Source organism: Lampetra planeri, chromosome 5, assembly GCF_965212315.1.
Source record: "Lampetra planeri chromosome 5, kcLamPlan1.2.h2, whole genome shotgun sequence".
NCBI lineage: Eukaryota > Metazoa > Chordata > Hyperoartia > Petromyzontiformes > Petromyzontidae > Lampetra > Lampetra planeri.
The window spans coordinates 8704597-8725707 of record NC_136111.1 but is presented as its reverse complement, the minus strand read 5'-3'; the positions used below and the strand labels follow the sequence as shown (position 1 = coordinate 8725707).

General features: G+C 53.4%; 1 protein-coding gene across 1 annotated transcript in view; it reads right to left on the bottom strand.

Annotated features, from left to right (window-relative positions):
- Positions 1 to 3372: 3372 nt before the first annotated feature.
- The window catches only part of LOC144718797 (uncharacterized), a 43047-nt gene continuing 25308 nt past the window's right edge, over positions 3373 to 21111 (bottom strand). Inside the window, exons 31-52 of the mRNA XM_078594345.1 lie at positions 20932 to 21086; positions 20441 to 20554; positions 19703 to 19818; positions 19373 to 19527; positions 18689 to 18900; positions 18207 to 18381; positions 17161 to 17382; positions 16350 to 16519; positions 15902 to 15972; positions 13737 to 13837; positions 12934 to 13053; positions 12220 to 12372; positions 11532 to 11686; positions 10962 to 11061; positions 10107 to 10351; positions 9499 to 9685; positions 9071 to 9172; positions 8469 to 8624; positions 7886 to 8068; positions 7088 to 7135; positions 5602 to 5762; positions 3373 to 5355 (exon numbers count right to left, since the gene is read on the bottom strand). Coding sequence (XP_078450471.1) covers positions 5302 to 5355; positions 5602 to 5762; positions 7088 to 7135; positions 7886 to 8068; positions 8469 to 8624; positions 9071 to 9172; positions 9499 to 9685; positions 10107 to 10351; positions 10962 to 11061; positions 11532 to 11686; positions 12220 to 12372; positions 12934 to 13053; positions 13737 to 13837; positions 15902 to 15972; positions 16350 to 16519; positions 17161 to 17382; positions 18207 to 18381; positions 18689 to 18900; positions 19373 to 19527; positions 19703 to 19818; positions 20441 to 20554; positions 20932 to 21086 — 3155 coding nt within the window. The 3' untranslated portion in view covers positions 3373 to 5301. The remainder of the gene's footprint in view (positions 5356 to 5601; positions 5763 to 7087; positions 7136 to 7885; positions 8069 to 8468; positions 8625 to 9070; positions 9173 to 9498; positions 9686 to 10106; positions 10352 to 10961; positions 11062 to 11531; positions 11687 to 12219; positions 12373 to 12933; positions 13054 to 13736; positions 13838 to 15901; positions 15973 to 16349; positions 16520 to 17160; positions 17383 to 18206; positions 18382 to 18688; positions 18901 to 19372; positions 19528 to 19702; positions 19819 to 20440; positions 20555 to 20931; positions 21087 to 21111) is intronic.

Below are 21111 nucleotides of genomic sequence, written 5' to 3'. Positions count from 1 at the left end.
AGACCTCCTGAATACCACAGAGATCCAGGCGGTGCCGGTCCAGCTCCCGACAGAGGAGTGGCAGCCTCTCCTCCACAGTGAGCGTTCGAACATTCCACGTGGCCACACGTAGTAGTTTTGTGTTGTTTCTGCAGGAGTCTTGAGGGTAAGGATTCAGTCTCCTGGCTCCGCCAAATGGAGTTTGGTCAGGAGACGTCATAGACGCCTGTCCCCCCGGGGCCTCCGGCACAAGCTTATTAATAAAAAAAATTCCGCCGCTGTGGTGGTTACATACGCCATGAGGGGAAAGGCCAATTTAAATTGGCCCTCCCCCCACGGCACTGCCCACCACAGCGTTGCCGCCCGGCACCACGAGGAGGTAGGGGGTTGTTTTTTCCGCATACACCCACACGCACACACACATCGACTGATGCACAAAACTGACACCCAGACAGACGGACAGCCAGGACAATGGACATAGGCACCAGACGGTGGTAACACTGCGGTAAGTTGTGAAATATGTAACTATGCTACTGCGGGAAAAGCTGACAATCGTCGGCGCATTACCCATACGGCACCACTCGCCACGTCGAACACGTTGGAAAAAAGGGGGGTTGTGGTCCAGCGCTCACATAAAGACAAAAAATACCCACCATACCCTAAACAGACTTTTTTGGCAAGTGATGTTTGCGAGCACCTATTAAGGCTGGGACGACGCAATTATGGACGGGAGGTTTGGCCAGCAGCGCTACTACCGGGCCGCCTTTGTCTCCTCCCCAGTGCGGATGTTTTCACACCGCACCAGGTAGTCGTTTAATGTAGAGTCGTCTTCAGAATTTGGAAAAAAGATCCCCCGCAATCGCCTTAACAGACTTTTGGGGCAAGCGCTGTTTGCGAGCACCTATGAAGGCCGGCATGGCACAGGTACCCATTTCAGGTTGAGTCAACCTTGGGGAGGCCCAGGACCCGTTCAGATAATTGTCACTGGTGTCCGTGAGCCGGAATGAAACTCGGTTCACCGGCTTCGTCGCAGCAGCGTGCTAACGGCTGCACTACCGAGCGTGTACACGTGTACACGCTCGCACATTGAAACAAGGGTCACGATGATTCGGTGTGGTAGGCGATTTTCCAGCCTTTCATGAGCACCGAGAGTGGCTCCTCCCACCCCTCCCTTCTGCACCCCCCCACCGCCCCCCCCAGCTAAGAACCTAAGACTCGTTCGGATTAAACCCAGACAGGTGGGACAGCGGTTAGCGCGCTCGTCTCGACACTGAAAAGGGGCGCAAAGTTCAATTCCCAGTCTGGTCTCGATTTAACTCATAATTATCATCATCATCATCACCATCGTCTTCGTTATAATGTGCATTCCTCCGGCGCTGGTTAATATGACTACAGTACTGTACCATCGCTTTATGGGAATTCAATGTCGGTCGATCTCTGCGTGAAGTGGGCCTGCCATGGTAATGTAGCCCAGGCTATACGTCGCGTTCCGTCAAACACGGCGTGGGGAAGTATGGTCAAACGACGGCCCTGAACAGAATACCACATTTCTACAACTATACCCGACACCGCCATCGTAGATATCGATTGTCGTGATAGGATATGATATAAACATTTACGATTTTCGTGGAGATTATAGCGATCCCCCCCCCTCCCACCCACAGCTTCACAATTCAACGTCACATTTTTGTATTGCATCGATCTTGTGTGAATGATGATTACTTAAACGTGCAACTGCAGCTTACTCAACGTGACCCCTGCCACCACGAGTCTTATTTATGATTGTATGTATGTATTATTTATTACGAAAAAAAAAACTCAACGCGCTCGTAAATAACGGAGGCCTTAAAAGGTGGCCCTACGGAGAGTGGACGTGTGTGCACGTGTAGAGTACACGTGTGTGCATGTGTAGAGTGGACTGTGTGCATGTGTAGAGTGGACTGTGTGCATGTGTAGAGTAGACCTGTGTGCATGTGTAGAGTACACGTGTGTGCATGTGTAGAGTGGACTGTGTGCATGCGTAGAGTAGACGTGTGTGCATGTGTAGAGTGGACTGTGTGCATGTGTAGAGTGGACTGTGTGCATGTGTAGAGTGGACTGTGTGCACGTGGGGAAAACAATGGGGAAAACGCGAGGTGGCTAAGATGCAGCAAGATGGCAGTGGGAAGCCCAGGTGTTGCAACTGCCAGTCATCTCAATCACCCGACGGCACCTGGGCATGTCCCATGATCCCCTGCCGGCGAACCTTCGACACTTCACGTGGCCTCAAGGTGTACCTAGCCTGGCACGAGCGCCGGGTGACGTCACCGCCACTTCGTGACGAACGGCGGGCGGGTGCTGTTGTTGTTGTTGTCAACGGACGCACGGGAGTGCAGACCTCCACTCGGGTCAAGGTACCAGTGCCGGAGTGAAGGTGCAGCTGGCGACCGCATATTTTCCTAAGAGGTTCATTCTGGTCGATGTCTCTCCGCAGACTTTCTTCAAACGTTCTTGGGAGGTCAGATGTCCGGTCCACAGTAACACCCAGATATTTGAACCCTGTCATCTGTGCATATCTTTCTCAGGTCGGGCCTCCCCAATTGTGTATCGCGTTTGAAAATGTCTCCACTCTCTCATCTATATTTTGTGTCGCTTACCCTGTGTGTGTTGTCTCCCGTCTAGTTCGTTGCAACTACAGTATCGTCCTAAAGGGCGTAGCACAACACAGTCGATTTGCTGCACAGCGCTCTGCTGCCCGCACCGTAGCCTCGCAGCAGCCTATAAATATGAAAACAACGTTTTGTTCTACCGGCTAAGGCCAACTGATCGATATAGATATATTTCAGAAACGACCTGGCCACACAAATTATAGCTCAACGAAGTGGCTTATCACATGGATTATTTAAAGCAGCACAAAAACTCTAAAGCACGTGTTTCTAAACATGGAGGCAAAAACCGGAGGACCGGGAGAAAAATCCACGCGACCACGGGGAGAGAGACACCGCAAACTCCAAATATACAGGCGTCAGGGTCGGGATCGAACCGACGAACCTCCTGCATACCAGGCGAGGTAGTTAACATCTCGCCACCATGGCACCCGACCTTTTATGTATAGTGGTCGGTATCCTATGGACGAGCCGGGCACACCCCGGATTATCTTCCAAGAACTACCGACAGCAAGTGCTGGGCAATTTGGTCACAGGCTGCATTAATAAAAATGCCACCACAAAACAAGATTCAAACAAGTTTACACGGATATACAAAATGTCGTATCTCTTTCAGTGACGACAGACCCTATGCTATGGCAAGACTGGTGCTTGTCATCGGAATGTGGAATTTCCAGGGCTGGCACAAGATTGACGGAGATGAGCAATGCCCCAAGGTTGTGCGAGAAGGGAGACAACTTGTGAGTCGTTTGGTGCTGACTTTTTGTTTTATTACAAAGCAGTTGGAAACGAGTCAAACAATGACAATTTTTTCACGTAAAGTGGGGAGTTAGAAATCTGCGAGTTTCCCGTCGAGGCGAGGAGCAGGGCCTGAGGGAAACTCCACACTCACTCTGTCTAAACTAGACTCAAATACAAACGTGTGCAAGATTGGCTCCGCGTGTGACATGTAGGTCAGTGTGTGTTTTGGCACAGTGGGGAACGCAGGTGGTGCATCTGCCATTAATGTCAGTAAGTGAACACCTGGGTCTGTCCCGTGACCGGCCAGCAACGGGCCTTCAGGACTTCCCAGGGCCGTTAAAAGTGTACCTAGCCTGGCACAAGCGCTGTCGTGACGTCGCCGTCACTTAGTGGCGGATGACAGCTGTTGTTGTTGTTATGTCGAGTGTGTTGCACATATGGGTCAGCGTATGAAGATGAGTGTCAATGTAGGCGAATGTATGTGCACTTGGATTTGTGTGTACAAGTCAGTAGGCATGCGCGTGTATGCAAACGTACGTGCATTATGTAGTAGGCTTGCAATTATTCAATTAAAATGTATTCTTATGACAAGGATAAATGCATCCAATCGCACGTTTAAGTATTATTTATGATTACTGGCAATCGTGTGCGAATTACACGCCCATATTACCGAGGTTAAATTAACAAAGGAGACAGGACATAGCCGACAGACAATACAAACGCAGTACAAACGAGACAAAAAAAAACAATTCTTCATATGAATCGTAATCCCGAATCATGAAAAGCCATCGAACAACCAGGAGGGGCGAACCTGGGACAGGCCCCGTCCTGACACAAATTGTACATCCATAGTGGGCATACATGAATGTTGCACACTTGTGTGTAATGCACACCGAGAATGGTATGAGAGCTTATGTACAGTGGAAGCTGGATATAGGTCACACCTTGTGTGTAGTAGATACGTATTAGCCAGGCATCGGGGACTCCCATTTGACTCCCCCCACCTGTAATCCAGCACTGTGGAGGCAGGGGTTTGGTGGATCGCGCGAATTCTGCAAAACTCCCTTCTTGTTGAGGTGCAGCCGTACCCTGGCTTGCCAGAAGGCGGTACGGCATCTCCAGCACCTCCAGCTGTCCTCTCCGTATGACGCAGACTGTTGCCCAACCATGCATGTGTGCCAGAGGTCGCAAACGGATTTTGATTCCTTACCCGTACCCGTACCCGGCCGCACCAGGGTCGCAAACGGCTACCCGTACCCGTACCCGGGTATCGGGTAGGGTACGGGTATCGGGTATCCGGTTACGACCTCTGATGTGTGCATTTCATTCGGGTGCCCCGGTCTCCTCCCGCTCCGTGTATAAAGCACTCATTCATTGGTTGAAAAGATCTTAATGTGTCGAGGAGCTTTGGGCAATTCGTTGGTGCCACCTCGCCATGCGGCTGCCTTCCCACTTTGTCTGAGGGTCCCGAGCGCCTCTGAGTTGTTCTCTCTCTTCTAGACCGAGCGATACTCTGCGGCGGCACGCTGAAATTACGATTATTATGACTACTGTGCAGCACCGTTTGGTAAGTAAAAAAAACCCAACACATCCTTACATCAGACCGGTTGGGGGCGAAGCAAAGGGGCAACTTTTGATGCAGGTAGAGCTCAGATAATTTCAGCCGCATTGGTTTAACACAAGCGACATTGAACCGATGCTGCTGAAATTATGCCCTACCGGAACGCCAAATGCCAGTGTCTTTTTATGTGGACGGATGGATAAATGAAGGTGTATTGTATGCTTATTTATTTTGTGACTCCCAAGCGTCGTGTGCTAATATCCAGCTTATACTTTTTTTGTATACTTGTGTGTGTGTGTGTGTGAATTGTCACGCGTACGTGACATTGTATTCCTGTGCTAGTGATTCAGCCGATCACCACGTTACAACCGCCGTCTACTGACCGCCTTGCTCCTCCGACACGTAGTAGTGCGGGTTTTCAAAGCCGGGCTGTAACGGACGGAGATGGGGGCGGGGGTGGGAGAAACACGCGTATCAGGAATTATTATGATTCCAGTTTGCCCTGAAAGAAGCCTCATCAACGAGTCCCAAGACTCTTTTTCAGGAGAGTCCTGCCATGTTTTTTCAGTATGGGGGTGGGGGCGGGGGAGAGATGTTGCTGTAATCCCAACCGAGTAATTTGCAGGTAATTTGTTGTGATTGTGGCGGTGATGTTGGCGGTGATGGCGATGTTACCGTGGGAACCGTGGCGCTGCTGCGTGGCTCGGAGATTTTCGAGCTGTCGCCGCCGTTGTTGTTGTCACGGCGACGCTTCGCGTAGTACGCCGTGATCACCACGCCGATCAAGAGCAACACCGTGACCACCGCCACCACGGGAACTACGATCGTGTGAATGACTACAGCCAGTGACAAATGGTGACACGTGTTAGCATTGCACGTGTCAACGCAAAGTAAAGAAACACGCGTCAACGGACACGGTGAACAGATACGTGAACACACGCACCCCCCCCCTGCCCCTCCCGACCCCACCAATCCCTACTCCAAAAATGAGATGTAAAACATACAGCTATTCCTGGATTTAGAAAAGGGATGCGTTCTTCAAAAAAACTACATTTCGTAAATCGAAATGGCTTCACCCATTCATTTACTACGAACAATCAGCGATGTGTTTCGGACAGTCATTCCAACTCTATGTCTCACCTAAAAAGACACACCGATATCACTTTTAACAATACAAAAATTATAATAATGAGCATAAACATTAAAACGAATGAATAATAATCATTCATTGAAAAGAAAAATAATGTACCTTTTCAGGAACCCACTAAGAGATCTGCATGTCGTAATGACTGGAAAGGTGACGTGTGGAGGCAAGGTCGCGGATGGATGAAGCAGCCTCCCAGGTGAATCTAGATTGATCTCATGGCGCATGCCTTGTGACATGTCGTTAGCGCGGAAATTCGATTTCATGAATCGAAAAAGTGTCAATAACTTGGCAACTGCGTTAACGTAAAATTTCGTAAACTGAATGTTCGTAAATCGAGGGATACCTGAATTTCACTGTACCAATTAGACACGTCACTGGTGTAGCTATGGAACGCTTCTGGAACTTTGTGGTGAAAATATTTCTGGCTACGCAGCATTACCCGGGCCTGCCCACCATCATCAAGGTCCTCAATGATCCCAAAAGCATGGAGAATAACCCACAGCCCGGGCCTCGTGATGGTATTGTACGTCGCGACCATTTGAATAAGGCCTCTTCATGGCATCATAGGCCTTGACCAGGTTAATAAAGCTGAGATGTCGGTTGTGTCGACACGTGAACACACATGGATGCATGAACACACACCGTGCATCCTGAACACTCACAAATGTTAGAAAACAAACACGAACACACGCACAAACACGTACGCACAATTTCACGTACAAATAAAACGCATTCATCACACATCCACACTCGTGAACCCGTTTGGCGAATCACAGGCAGGTGTAAATAGACACGACACAGACATGGAAACTATAGCGAACACGCGTGCCAACACAAAAGGTGAACACACGAGAAATGACACACCAATGTTCACACCTTAATGCACACTGATGAATATATACACACACACACACGTGTGTGAATACACGCATGTGCACGTGCGCAATTTCTGGAAGTGTCTTTCATGTGAAAGCGCTTTAATGAAAAAAATGTATTATCATTTTTAGCACCCACCTTTGTCTGGGTTGATTGGCGTCTTTTCAGTCGAGATATCTTCAATATCTGCAAATAGCACAGAACACAACATCATCATCATCGCCATTATCGACATCATCACTGCCATCACCAAAGCTACTTTCGTCATCATCACTCTTATCATCATCATCATCAATATCGCGATTATGAACACCGCTGTCGCTATCATCACCATGTGTGGCGTTGGTGATGGCGGTGTCAAGGTGGCGGCGCATTTGCCGCCTGTTGCTGAGGTTCGCTACGTGCATACAGGGCGCCGTGGTGGCTAGGAGATGTTAACTACCTCGCCTGGTATGCAGGAGGTCGTGGGTTCGATCCTGACCCTGACGTCTCTATATTTTGAGTTTTTGAATGGTCTCCCTGTGGTCGCGTGTATTTTTTTCCGGGTTCTCCGGTTTTTCCCTCCCCATTTAGAATCGTGCGTTTAGACGATTTAGCTGACATAAATGTCCACGTCATGAGCCACTTCGTTGAGCTATCATTTGTGGCCAGGTCGCTTCTGAAAAATTGCTATATAGCTCAGTGGGCCTTACCTGGTAATATAACAAATAGTTTTAAATAGTTGATACATACACATTACTGCGCCTCATGAGCATCTAATAAAACCGCCACCCCCAGGTGACGGGCAGTGTGAGTAGCACATATGACCGGGTGTCTCCGTCATCACTCCACCCTGGTCCACCTGGGTTCAATTCCCAGCCCAGGCTACGCACCATCGGTGCCCGGTTCTCCGTGGCCTCTCCCCTAGGTGCGCTCATCCATAAATTGAAAGCGTACCCTGATTAACGCGGCAGATGAAGCCGCGCTTCTGCTCGCAATCCTGGTCGTTCCAGGTGCCGTCTTGGTGGTAGAACTCGACGCACGACTCGATGAATGCCTCTTCGTGCATCATGTCGTTGGGCTCCCCGTCCGCCCAGTTGGTGTAGCCGACAGGGGTGTCGTCAGTCCACGACCAGCCCACTGCTCGCGCACGGAGACACGGGAGACACGGGAGACACGGGAGACACGGGAGACACGGGAGACACGGGAGACACGGGAGACACGGGAGACACGGGAGACACGGGAGACACGGGAGACACGGGAGGAACACGGAAGGACACAGGGGGACACGGGGGGATGTATTCAGAGGTGAGGGGAGAAGCGTGGGCATCAGGGCACAGAGAGACAGGGGGAACTATTAAGGAAAGTGCGGAAAAGCTGGGTTGAGGGGGTGTGGATGGAAATAAAGACATCGGGGCATGGAGAGAAATCGGGGGAGATATTCAAAGACGTGGGGAGAAGCAGAGAGAGGGTGTGTGTGCCCGTGCGTTTCCGCATGAGTGTCTGCGCGTGTCCGTGCGTGTGCGCGCGCGCGTCTCACGGAGCTCGTCTCGTCCAAGTCCAATCCACAGGTTGTGATAGCGAGTGAAGTTTGCACGTAGTAGGAACTCGGTGTCGGCGCGGCTGTGGATGGACGCCAGGTGCGACCCGTGGACGATCTCGCACTCCTGGCGAGCCTCGGGCCACGTGGTCGCACCTACATGGGCGCACCGACGTCGTCGTGCAGATACGGACACACGTGGGGATCAACACACACACACACACGGACAGTCATTAACATGCGCAAGCAGGAATTAAACACACACAGACATAAACACACACACAAGCATAGACATACATACTGGTATTAGAACACATAAGCACAGCTACCGGGACACACAGACACAGCGAGAAACATTTCCAGCGTTCATACCAGCATCACCCGGCACACAGAGCTGGACACTGGGGCTCCGGATGGACAGAAGCACAGCATGTACAGAGAAGTGCACAGACAGACATAGGGGCAGACTGATAGACCGACGCAAATTTGGAAACACGGGCAAAGCACGTGAACACTCGTGCACACGAGCATACGGACACAGACACACGGACAGACACGCGGACGCCCAGGCACGTGTACACACGCAGGCACACTGGACGCACCCCCAAGGCTTCCGTCAAAGATGAAGTAGCAGTGGCGTCCGTACGGCTGCCAGCCATCCCAGCAGCTCCCGCCAACCGCTGGCGGCGTCGGCGGAGGAGGCTCTACATGAGGACACGGGGACATGCGGGGGTGTGAAGCGTTCCTGTGTGCGTGTTGGAGAGTGCGCGTTGCGAGCGTCCACTTGCGTGCGGGCATGCCCACGTGCACGCGTGCTTGAGCGTATGCAAGTGTACATGTGGGCACTGGCACTTGGCGGATGCGTATGCGCACGCAAATGTGCACTTGAGCGCGTGCGTACGTCTGTCGGCGTGCACGTGTAAACGTCGCTGTGGTCGCGTGCGTTGCGCAGGTGGTGCGGGCGCTCGGTGCGTGTACTGGAGTGTTGACGCACGCATCTGTACGCGTGCGTGCGCGTGTGCGCACGCACCGTTGTTGTACTCGCACACGTAGTGCAGATGTCGCGAGCACTCGGTGTCGTTCCAAGAGCCTCGCAAGAATCCGATGCCGTTGGCGCTGACGCAGCCCTGTCCGGTCCCGCGGGACGGCTCCCCGAAGCCCCAGTTCGAGTAGAGCACGGGCCAGCCGTCCGACCAAGTGTACTCTCCTTCCTTGACCTACGCGCATGCGGGAGGCATGAGGGAGCCACGGGGATGAGTGGAGAAGTGCAGGAAGGCACGGGGAAGACAGAGGTACGCATTGGGAGACGTGGGGAAACATGGGGATGCGTGACGACACACGGGAGAGACACGGGGACACTCGTGCGTGATTAAATCACAGTGGGAGCAAAACGTTCGTTACATGCCCAGCAATAAACCTTTCATTTGTTCTTTTTTTTAATCTGTCATCTGGCTCATTTGTGTCAACATTACCTGCAAAACATCGAATGCACATGTTACCAAAAATTTATTGAAAAAAAAACTTTTCCTATGTATTTACAAATTGTCAGTGCCCTGAAAGGCCCAGCGCCAAAGAGCCCGGTCCACCTCGTCCACCAGCCCCCCCCCCCCGACCCTCGCCGCCAAGGCCGTCACCCACCTTGTCGCTGAGCCCGATCCACATGTCGTCTTTCTCGGGCTGCGCGACGGCGTTGAGGAATGCCTGCTCGTAGGCCGAGTCGACGCTGGCGAGGTCGGCGCCGTGGTGCTCGGCCCGGCACGCGTCACGCGCCGCCTCCCAGGTGGCGACGGTGTCGCTCACGCGGTAACAGCTGGACCTGCGCGTCGACGTGAAGCCCGTCGGGCAGTGACCACTCGTGGGCTTCGGGTCGGGAATCACGGAGTCTGCGGTGCCCGGGGGTTTGCGGGGGGAGCGGGGCGTGTGGGGGGCGAGGTGGGAAGGTGGGAACACACGCGGGGTCGGACAACACGAGATGCAACCATCTGATGTCTAACGGTCAGCCCAGCTAGTGATTATTTTTTGCTTCTCTTTTACTGTCCCTCTTGTAATTGATTCTCGGTTTTGGTCACATGCTGTATTCCTAGCATAGAATTTGCATGTCATTTAAATATCATTTGCATGTATCGTAAGTGATATTAATCAACGAATCAAAGATGCCTAGGGGAGACACAAGGGGCAAACACAGGGGAGACATAGGGATACGCACATGATGACACATGGGGAGACATTTCGAAGGACACACGGGGAGACAGTCAGGGGAACACATGGGGAGACAGCCAATGCCACGTAACCAGCCCTTCCTTTTGGCCAGACCCAATCATTACCCAACCCACATGCACCACTCCTATGACCCTCACCACAAGTATGAGAAATGACTACCACCACTGGATCAATGACCAATAGACATCGACACACGCTCAATGAAACTGCACTATTGGAAATTCCACATTCTTATGGAAGGGGCCATATGTCTGCACATGTTTTGGCGCTCACCTTTTTTCATGTGGCACACAAAGCCGCGTACAACGGAGCAGAGCATGTCATTCCAGCGGCCGGCAGACCGGCCATGATGGACCATCTCCGCACAGTGCTCCTACACACGAACACAAGGACGAAGATTCCCCGTATAGCCTTAGTAGACTGTTGGGGCAGGTGTTGTTAGTGAGTACCTATGAAAGCCAGCACGGTACACGAGAGGGTGGGTGGCCAGCATCGTGCCCCGGCCGCCTTTGTCTCCCAAGCGGCGATATTTATGCACCGCACCAGGTACTCATCTGAGGCTGAGTCGACCTAGAGGAGGCCCAGAACTGGTTCAGATAATAATCACTGGTGTTGGCCGTGAGCGGGAATCGAACTCAGGTCGCTGGGTTCGTAGCGCAGCGTGCTAACCGCCACAACACACGTGCTAGGGCTGCTCTATAAAGATAACGACGGTCCACTCCCTTTAGTGTTCAACAGACTGTTCGGGCAAATGCTGTTAGCGAGTCTCTGTTAAGGCCGGCAAGGGACACGAGGGAGTGCATTGGTGTGACTCCCCACGTGCGCCTCGCCCTGTTAACTCACCCCCCGTATGCCGCCGTTGTTGGGCTCCCCGCTGTTCCAGTTGGTGAAGGTGACGCGGCTCCCGTCGACCCAGGTGAACTCCCCCTCGGAGAGCAAATCCGAGAAGCCGATCCACACGGACACCCCCAGCCCCTCCAGGTGGCTCGCCACAAAGTCTGACGGGGGACAATAGAGACAAGCAGTGGGGACAAGCAGAGGGGAACGTGGTCAGGACGCCACGGTGGTGAGATGTTAACTACCTCGCCTGGTATGCAGGAGGACGTGGGTTCGATCCTGACCCCGACGCCTCTAGATTTTTTGGCATGTTCTCCCTGTGATCGTGTGCATTTTTTCCGGGCCCTCCAGGTTTTTCCCTCCACATTTAGAAACGTGTGTTTAGACTATTTGGCTGATATAAATTTCCATGTGATAAGCCGCTTTGTTGAGCTATCATTGTGGCCCGGTCACTTCTGAAATAGAGCTACATAGCTCAGTGGAGCTATACACGGCGCGTTGGGGGGGGGGGGGGGACACAGAAACACAAGAAGACACAGAAGATATGGGGTCGCACGTGGCGACGAGGAAATATTCGGGGGGCCATCGGAGAGACAATGAAACAAGGGGACACGTGACATACACAGAAGGCGCGCTCTCTCTCTCTGTACCGCTCATTGTGTCTGCCTCTCTCCGTGTACCGCAGCATGCGTACCGTTCTCGCGGTGCGTGCTGATCACGGCGAGGTCGCCCCCATTGTAGCGGCACCAGGCGCGAGCGTCGCTCCAGCTCGAGCGGACTCCCTCCTCGGCCGTGCCACCCGCCGCTCCCCTCACCAGGAAGCACTTGCTGCCAAAGAGCATCCAGCCTGCGCCGCCACGTGACGCGAGGAGAGGTGGGACACACGCGGCGACAGGTGAGACACACGGCAACGTGGGGACAGGCGAGGACAAGCGGGGACACAAGGAGACACTGGGGCAGGTGAGGATACACGGGGATGGGTGGGGACACACGGGGAAAGGTGAATACAAGCAGAACACATCTGCAAGCGTGGCGTCAACAGTGCGCGATGGCGGTGGCGGGGTTGGTAGTGGTTGTGCAAGTGGGGAGCAGTAGTGTAGCGGTTAGCGCGCTGCGCTACAAAGCCGGCAACACGAGTGACGATTATTTTAATCGGTCCTGGGCCTCTCCTAGGTCGACTCAGCCTCAATTGAGTACCTAGTGCGATGTGTAAAAACATTGCACTAGGGAGAAAAAAGCGGCCCGGATGTGGTGCTGGCGACCCACGCCTTCGTGTGCTGTGCCGGCCTTTATTAGGTGCTCGCTAACAGCACTTGCCCCAGCAGTCTGTTAAGGCTACACGGGGGAATCTTTGATTTTGTGTGTGTGTGTACGTGCACGCGTGCGTGTTTGTGCGCGCGGCAAGTACCCCTCGGGCAATTGCCATGCCACGGCGGGGTCGGGGGAGGGCGCGTGTGCGAGCCTCCTGGGTATTTCTTGCAGATGTAGCCCATGCTCGACTGGCCACAGTTGTAGTCGCTCCACTGACCTGGGGGGGGGGGGGGGCAGAGGAAGAGGTTTGGGGAGAGCGGAAGAGAGCAGAGGAGACAAGGGAAGGTGGTGAGGACGAGGTCGGGATTAGGGTTCGTGAAGTGGGTCACCACATTCTCCAGATTGTTTTTATGTCTTTATGTATTGTTAATAAACTGAATCACCAAGTCTCAAGATTCGTTTTCAGCAGGGGTCCTGGTAAGATTTAATAGCAGGTCCCACTCTAGGTGGGCGCTGTTCTGGGCACTGCACCACAACCCTTTGACCCCACCCACGTTCACTCTGCTTCGTGGTGAATCACTGATACGATGCCCCCCCCCCCCAAAGTGTTCTCCCCCCCCCCCTCCTCCGTGTCGTCCCCCACCCCCCAGGGTCCCCGTGCCCCCCCCCCATTCCGCCCCCCCCCCCCCCGTGTCCTCCCCCCCTATACCCCCAACACAGAATCTCTACTGGACCCCTCCCCATCGGAGAAGAGCAGAGGCTAGGCCTCTGTATCGCAGGAAGGGGGGTGGGGGTGCGCGACGATTGCGATGCATTTCCCAATGAATGAATACGTCGAGTAAATGTTTAATTGGACCGTGAGGCCATAACGGCTTCCTTCAATTCTTTGAACGACTCTGAACTGCGAAGCAGACGTAGTTTACGGTTGGGACACGAAAGCAAAACGCCGCGCCCGCGTACCGTTCAGGCGGGACATGGCCACGCACTGCTCCGCGCCTCCAGCGTCGTTGGGCTCCCCCTGGCCCCAGTTGGTGTACCCCACGGGACTGAAGTCCGTCCATCTGGTGGGGAGGGAGGGGGGGGGCAGGGTCACAATGACACACGTGGAGACGTGGAGATGCAGACGCAGTGAGACACAGCCACAATGGGACATGGACACATAGAGACACAGACACGTGTGGCACATTAGGCTTATTTAACTGACCTAACCTTGGCATCTCTCCCACTCCAGTGAAAAATGTCTTGCTGTGGTTGTCACACCTGATGATGATTGCTTGTGTTGCAATCGAAATGTCGTCATTTTATTTATTTTTTCACCTACGTGACTTTACCGAAAGAACCAAAGAATATGGATCCTTGCAGTCACGAAAACTTCAAATGTAGAATGACATTACAAATGGACCACTCTTTTAATTATTTCCTCGTGCAGCAAGGGAGTAGAGTGTGGTTTCGTGTAACTCCTTATGTGCTGTGCAGTACATCAATGCACGTGTGTACACTAGCATGTGATAACTGAGTTGGGCCTGTGGGTGGCTGGCAGGGTTATTGATTAATCAGACTTGTACACCAGTCACGTGGTTAATGGCGACTCGGTTGAGGATTGCTGTGTGTGACACACGTGCTGTTGCATATTACAGGTAAAGGACCCAAAGGTTGTTTTTTATCGTTATAGACTTGTTATAGACTTCATGCTTGGCTTTGAATTGTTACTTTGTGATATATTAAATAGGGGTTTCAGCTCTGTGCACTGTAAAGGATGACGTGCTGTAGTTAATACTTGTAAGTCTCTAACCCTAATACTGTTTATTCTATAACCATGCCCATGACTACTTGCAATGGTATTGAGAATAGAACACATGTACAGTAGTAAGTTGTACAATGGTGACAAGTACAGTACGTATACTGTACACATACAGTCCAGATAATGGGTGTAAGATACCGATATAAGTGGATGGTATAGATAGACATACAGCTTAGGATTAAAGTAATATTCAAATAGTGATGTGTAAAGGTGATTGTCAAAGACAACGATGGTTTATCAGTCGTAGAATTGGGTTTAAGATAAACTGTTATTGATTAACCGGACTGGTACACCAGTCACGTGATTAATGGCGACTCGGTTGAGGATTGCTGTGTGTGACACACGTGCTGTTGCATCTTACAGATTAACCACAATAAATGTGTTTGCTCTACGTTTGGAGCACCTGCCCACGTTCATCATTTCGAGTGTGCATCACACGGTTAGACCCAGACACATAGAAACGCAGACACGCAGAGACTCAAACACATAAGAGACCCAGAGACATAGAGACTCAGACACATAAAGACCCAGACACATAGAGACACAGGCACAGTAAGATACGGACACATATAGACGCAGACACACAGAGACGCAGACACAATGGGACATAAAGATAATGAGACACAGATACAAAGACACACAATGAGACACAGACATAATGAAATACGGACACATAGAGGAACAGACACAATGGGACAGAGAGGCAAATACATAAACGTAATGACACATGGACACAATGACACAGACACCACCATAGATACAGACACAATAGAGACAGGTGAAATGACACAGACGTAGACACATGCACACCCCCAGGGAGACACACAGACAGATGCAGACACACTGGCCGTGCAGCTACATCTGTGCACGTGTGTGCATGTAACAGTGTGCGCGCGCGTGTGTTGATCAATGTGTATGTTTGTATGTGTGCGTGTGTTTCTCTCGCGTGTGTTTGTATAAATATCTCAGCAAATTCGTTTTCGTTGGCCCTCAGTGGGGGAAATTCAACGTTATTATGGAAGGGGTCGAGTCTCCATTAGACGGAGACTATTGACTTCCAACAAATCAGTACTCATATTACTGACCTGGCAGAGATGATGCTGATGATAGCGCAGTTGACCCCTGTCCAGGATATGAACTCGTGACTTGCCCAGTTTAATTAACACGTCTATGGGTGTGTGTGTGTTTTTGTGTCCCCATTTTTCCATTTTCACATGCGTGTCCCTGTTTATGTCCCAGTGCTTCCCTGTCCCCGCGTTTCCCCATGTGTCCCCCCACGTGTCCCCCCATGTGTCCCCCCATGTGTCCTCGTGAATCGACCCACCTGTACTGGCCCTCGATGTTCCCGATCTCCCAGAGTCCAATCCACGACAGGGCTGAATCTCCTCTGCCCACCTGAAAATCAACAAAATCAACACCACCAACTACAACATCGACGCCATTGACCGTTACAACACAAAAGCTCTGGCATCATCAACTAGGCAAGGAAAGCCATCCGATATTTCTACGACGTGTCACAATTCTGGCATTTCGAGGGGCAGAGAAGTACGCCCGATCAACATGTTCATTTTCCCGTGCATCCCTGCGTATCCTCGCATGTTCCCGCGAGCCCCTGTGTATTCCCACTCATCTCCGGGCATCCCCGTGCGTGCCCGCGTATTCCCGCCCTTCCCAGCGTGTTTCATTTGTCCCCGGGTGTTGCAAAAGTGTCCCGCGCGAGTCCCCGTGAGTCCCCGCTAGTCCCTGCACGTCCCCGCGCATCTCAGTCGTACCAGGCCGGACAAGTACGCCTGCTCGGCCACGCTGTGCACGGATGCGAGCATGGCTCCGTCAGAGAGGCAGTTTTCCAATGCGGAGTGGAAGTCCGTGCGCTCTGTGTCGTTGTAGAGGTAGCACACGTTACGGAACTTGCGCCAGCCTGGACTGAAGCCACACTCGGGGGCTGCGGGCAAAGAGACACACACACACACGCACTCACTCATAGACTAAGACACAGGTGCCCCGTACACACAATGATCCCTCTGCCACTGCGTAGCCTTGATCAGGGTGTTGAGGCCGATCTTATTAGTGAGCGTCAATGAAAGCCGGCACGGCGCACAAGAAGGTGATGATTGTTTTTACACACTGCACCAAATACTCATTTATGATTGAGTTGAGCTCGAGGAGGGACCATGACCAGTTTGGATACCACTCACCACCGATGTTAGTTGTGGCCAGTGTTCAAAACTCAGGTGTTTGGGTTTGTACCATGTTGCGTTAACTACTATGCGACAGAGACACAAACATACACACACACCCTCCAAAATACCACCCACCCCACCCTTCCCCTTTGATCCAACATGGACTTTTGTGCCATCAGCGAGCACCCATCAAGGACAGGACAGCACACGAGCAAGCGGTGTGGCCGGGGCCCCACTCCTGGCCACCTTGTCACCATGCGTGCACCCATGCCCTTGCTCATCTCTTGCGTGACTCGAGCATTCGCACGCCTGCCCCTGTGCCCGCGCGTTGGTCTGCATGCCTCCCCCCCCGTCATTCCAGCCCCCCCCCGGTGTCTCCCAGCGTCTCCCGAGCGGTGCTCACCGGGCTGGTCGGGTGGGAAAGTGGGCGGCACCACAGGCTGAATGAAGCGCGGGATGCGGCAGACCCAGTCGCGCACGGCGTCGCAGTTGAGGTCGTTCCAGTAGGAGGATCTGCCCCACGACACCGACATCTCCACGCAGTCCTCCACGCTCTGCGCGTTGTTAGGCTCCCCCGGCCCCCAGTTGATGTGGTCCACGGGCGTCTCGTCCGACCACTCCATCTCTGGGGGCGGGGGGAGAGTGAGGGCGCACAACGGCGACAGGGAGACAAGGGGGGGCAAGAGCACTCCATGAATATCATGGGGGGGGGAGTCCTTTCAGCGCAGGGCAGAAAACCACAGCGGTACCCGTGAGCTGCTGGGTCGGGTTTTCAGCCGCCCGTGATGAGATTAAACCACGCTCTAATGTGTGGCAAGCTGATGGTCTCAGTCTGGTGACTACTGGTTGCACACACAAAAGTAACATTAAGTTTGGTGCGTGAAAACGTTATATTATAAATTCAAAATTCTAGCACCTATACAGTGTAGAGGTGCTCGAAGTAGATCTGCAATCTCTGCTTTCACGGGCTGTTCTCCGACCCACTTGGGTTATGCATTGCTCAGTTAAGAACTCCAAATGGACATTTCACTGACAGCACAACTGGAATAAATTTGGAGGGAAAAGGCAAATACAATACTATTCTTGGTTCTTTCGGTAAAGTCACGTAGAACGGAAATAATAAAATAATAAAAATAAAACAATAAAATTCTCACGACGTTTCGATTAAATCGAAATACAATACTGTTGTATATATGCGTTAGAGTTGCACTCTGTATCTCCCTGCCGTGATTTCGAGGTGTGCTGTGCGTTGTTCGGCACGGTATCCCACTTTTCGCTCCACGTGCTCAGTGCCGAAAAAACACGCGCTAAAACCCAAAGCAAAAGAGCCAAGATGATTATATATGTATTTTTTTACAAATCCATATTTCTACTTTGACAAAATCCACATCAGATGACGAGCAAGCAGGCAAGCGGTGAACATCCCCCTGCAAAGAGGGCACTGCCCACCTCCGGTGAGGCCCAACGCGTGGAGGCCAATCCAGAGATATCGCCCGGCCGACAGCCCGGCCACGTAGGCCTCTTCGTCAGCGCTGTGGAAGCTCGCCAGCTCGGCGCCCTTCAGCTGGCAGTCGTGCCGCGCCTCGTGCCAGTTCATCCGCTGGGACGGCCGCCCCCCGTTTATCTGCAGGGGAAGGGCAGCCAGGGGCGGCACGGACAACAAGAGGTCAGAGCGGAGCAGCACGGGGGGTGAGAGATCGGAGAGAGAAGAGGCGTACCAGGGTCGGAGGTTAGAGAGGGGCGAGGCACTGGGGCTGGAGATTGGACAGGGACGGTACCAAGGTTGTAGGTCAAAGGTGGGTGGCACAGGTTCAGGGGTCAGGGAGAGGGTTGAGAGGCTTGAGGATGGAGGGGGGTGGGGAAAACATACGTGTGCGTGTACCTGTCTGTTTGCGTGCGTGTGCATGTGCTGCGCCGCCACGCCCCCGCACCTGGTAGCAGTGGTGCAGGGAGGTGGAGCCAACCCAGCCCAGGTCGGTGTGGCACGACCCCCCGGGTGGGGTGGGCTGCGGGGGGGCTGGGGTGTGGCCGGATCGCGGACGCTCGCACACGGAGCGGAGACGCGAGTCGCACGGCTCCGACTGCCACAGCCCGCCGCCCGAGGTTCCGGCCTCCATGGTCACGCACGTCCCCGCCTGCGTGTCTGCACGGGGGACAGGCCGCGGAGACAAAGGAGGGACAAGCGTCGATTCGGTAGAGTAGATTTCAGGAGGAGGTGGGACCAGAGGGGCGTCGGAGAATGGTGCATTACGGAGAGAGTGAATGTGTCACCTTGGCAGTCGTACGCGTGTCCTCGTCTCACTGTGGTCCCATCTCCCGTTGTCCAGTCTCCCCATATCCCCATCTCACCATGTCCCCCCATGTCCCTGTGGCCCCATGCCCCGTGTCCCCCATCTCTGTGTCCCCCATGTCTCTGCATCCCCCCCCCCCCCCCCATGTCTACGTGTTTCCCCGTGTTCACGTGTGTCCCCGTGTGTCCACGTCCCCGTGTCCCCATGCTGACCCATGTCCCAGTGTCCCACTGTGCGTCCCCATGTCTCCATGTCCCCGTGTCGCTATGCCCATGTCCCCCATCTCCTTGTGGCTCCTCCCGTGTCCCCAGGCAGGCATCTTACCGGGCATGTTGCGCCCCCAATGAGTGTAAGTGACGGCCATGCCGTTGTCCCAGATGAAGTCGACCCCGCCCTGGTCGTTGGGTCGCGCCGCCATGCCGAGCCACCAGCGCCCGCTCTCGCTACCCAGCACGGCCGTCAGGAACGACTGCTCGTAGCTGCACAGGTGCACGCGCGCAACACGCACGTGTATACACGTGTACACACGTGTACGGCTAGGTACAGACGCGCATGCATTAGCACGCAATCGCCTACGATGGTGAATACACATGTGCCCGTGCGCGCGCACGTGTTTATCCGTGCGTGCGTGTGTGTACGCGCTCGCGTGCGTACATGTCGTGTACGTGCACGATGGTGGCGCCGTGGTCGTGGCAGAAGAGTTTCGCGAACCCACGCGCGTACTCAACCTCGTCGAGCAGATAGCACGAGTCCGCGTAGCCCAGCCAGCCCTGGAGACACACGCGGGGACACAGCAGACAACATGAATTTCCTTAGCCCAGCCTCTGCTTGAGACACGGGCACACACGAGGACACATGGCGATGGTGCTGATGGTGTGGGTGGTGATGGTGCTGGTGGTGCTGGTGCTGATGGTGCTGGTGATGATGGTGCTGGTGATGATGGTGCTGGTGATGATGGTGCTGGTGATGATGGTGCTGGTGATGATGTTGCTGATGGTGCTGGTGATGATGGTGCTGGTGATGATGTTGCTGATGGTGCTGGTGATGATGGTGCTGGTGATGATGGTGCTGATGGTGCTGGTGATGATGGTGCTGATGATGATGGTGCTGATGGTGCTGGTGATGATGGTGCTGGCGCTGATGGTGCTGGTGATGATGGTGCTGATGGTGCTGGTGATGATGGTGCTGGTGCTGGTGATGATGGTGCTGGTGATGATGGTGCTGGTGATGATGGTGCTGATGGTGCTGGTGATGATGGTGCTGGTGCTGATGGTGCTGGTGATGATGGTGCTGGTGATGATGGTGCTGGTGATGATAGTGCTGATGGTGCTGGTGATGATGGTGCTGGTAATGATGGTGATGGTGATGATGGTGCTGATGGTGCCTGTGTACCTGTGGACAGCCGTCTACGATGGGGGGCACGGAGGGGGCTGGGTAATGATTCTTGGGTTTCTCGCACACAGCAAAGTTCGGCACAGAGCACATCTGGTCATTCCAGCGCCCATCCTGCATGCACACACACAGATGTACACACACATACGTGTACACACACACGTGTACACACACACATACGTGTACACACACACGTGTACACACACACACACACACGTGTTCACATACAAACATGTGTAGCCTTAACAGACTGTTGGGGCAAGTGCTGTTAGTGAGCACCTATGAAGGTCGGCACGGCACACGAGGGGGTGGGTGACTACCACTGCGCCCGGCCGCCTTTGTCTCCCGAGTGGTGATGTTTATACACCTCACCAGGTACTCATTTGAGGCTGCCCACTATACTAGCGCAATACACACACACTCACACACAAGAAGACACACACAGGTGCACATGCGTGCATATACACGCGCGTGTGTGTGTTCACGCGTACCGAGGCTCTCATCTCCACACACTGCTGCCTCAGGACGGCGCCTCCGTCTGGCTGCCCCCGGGCCCAGTTCGTGTAGCGCACGTCGCTCCCGTCCGACCACAGGAAGTAGCGGTCGACAGCTAAATCATTGAGCCCAATCCACAGCGGGCCCGATGCTACGGGGACACGGAGACACGGGGA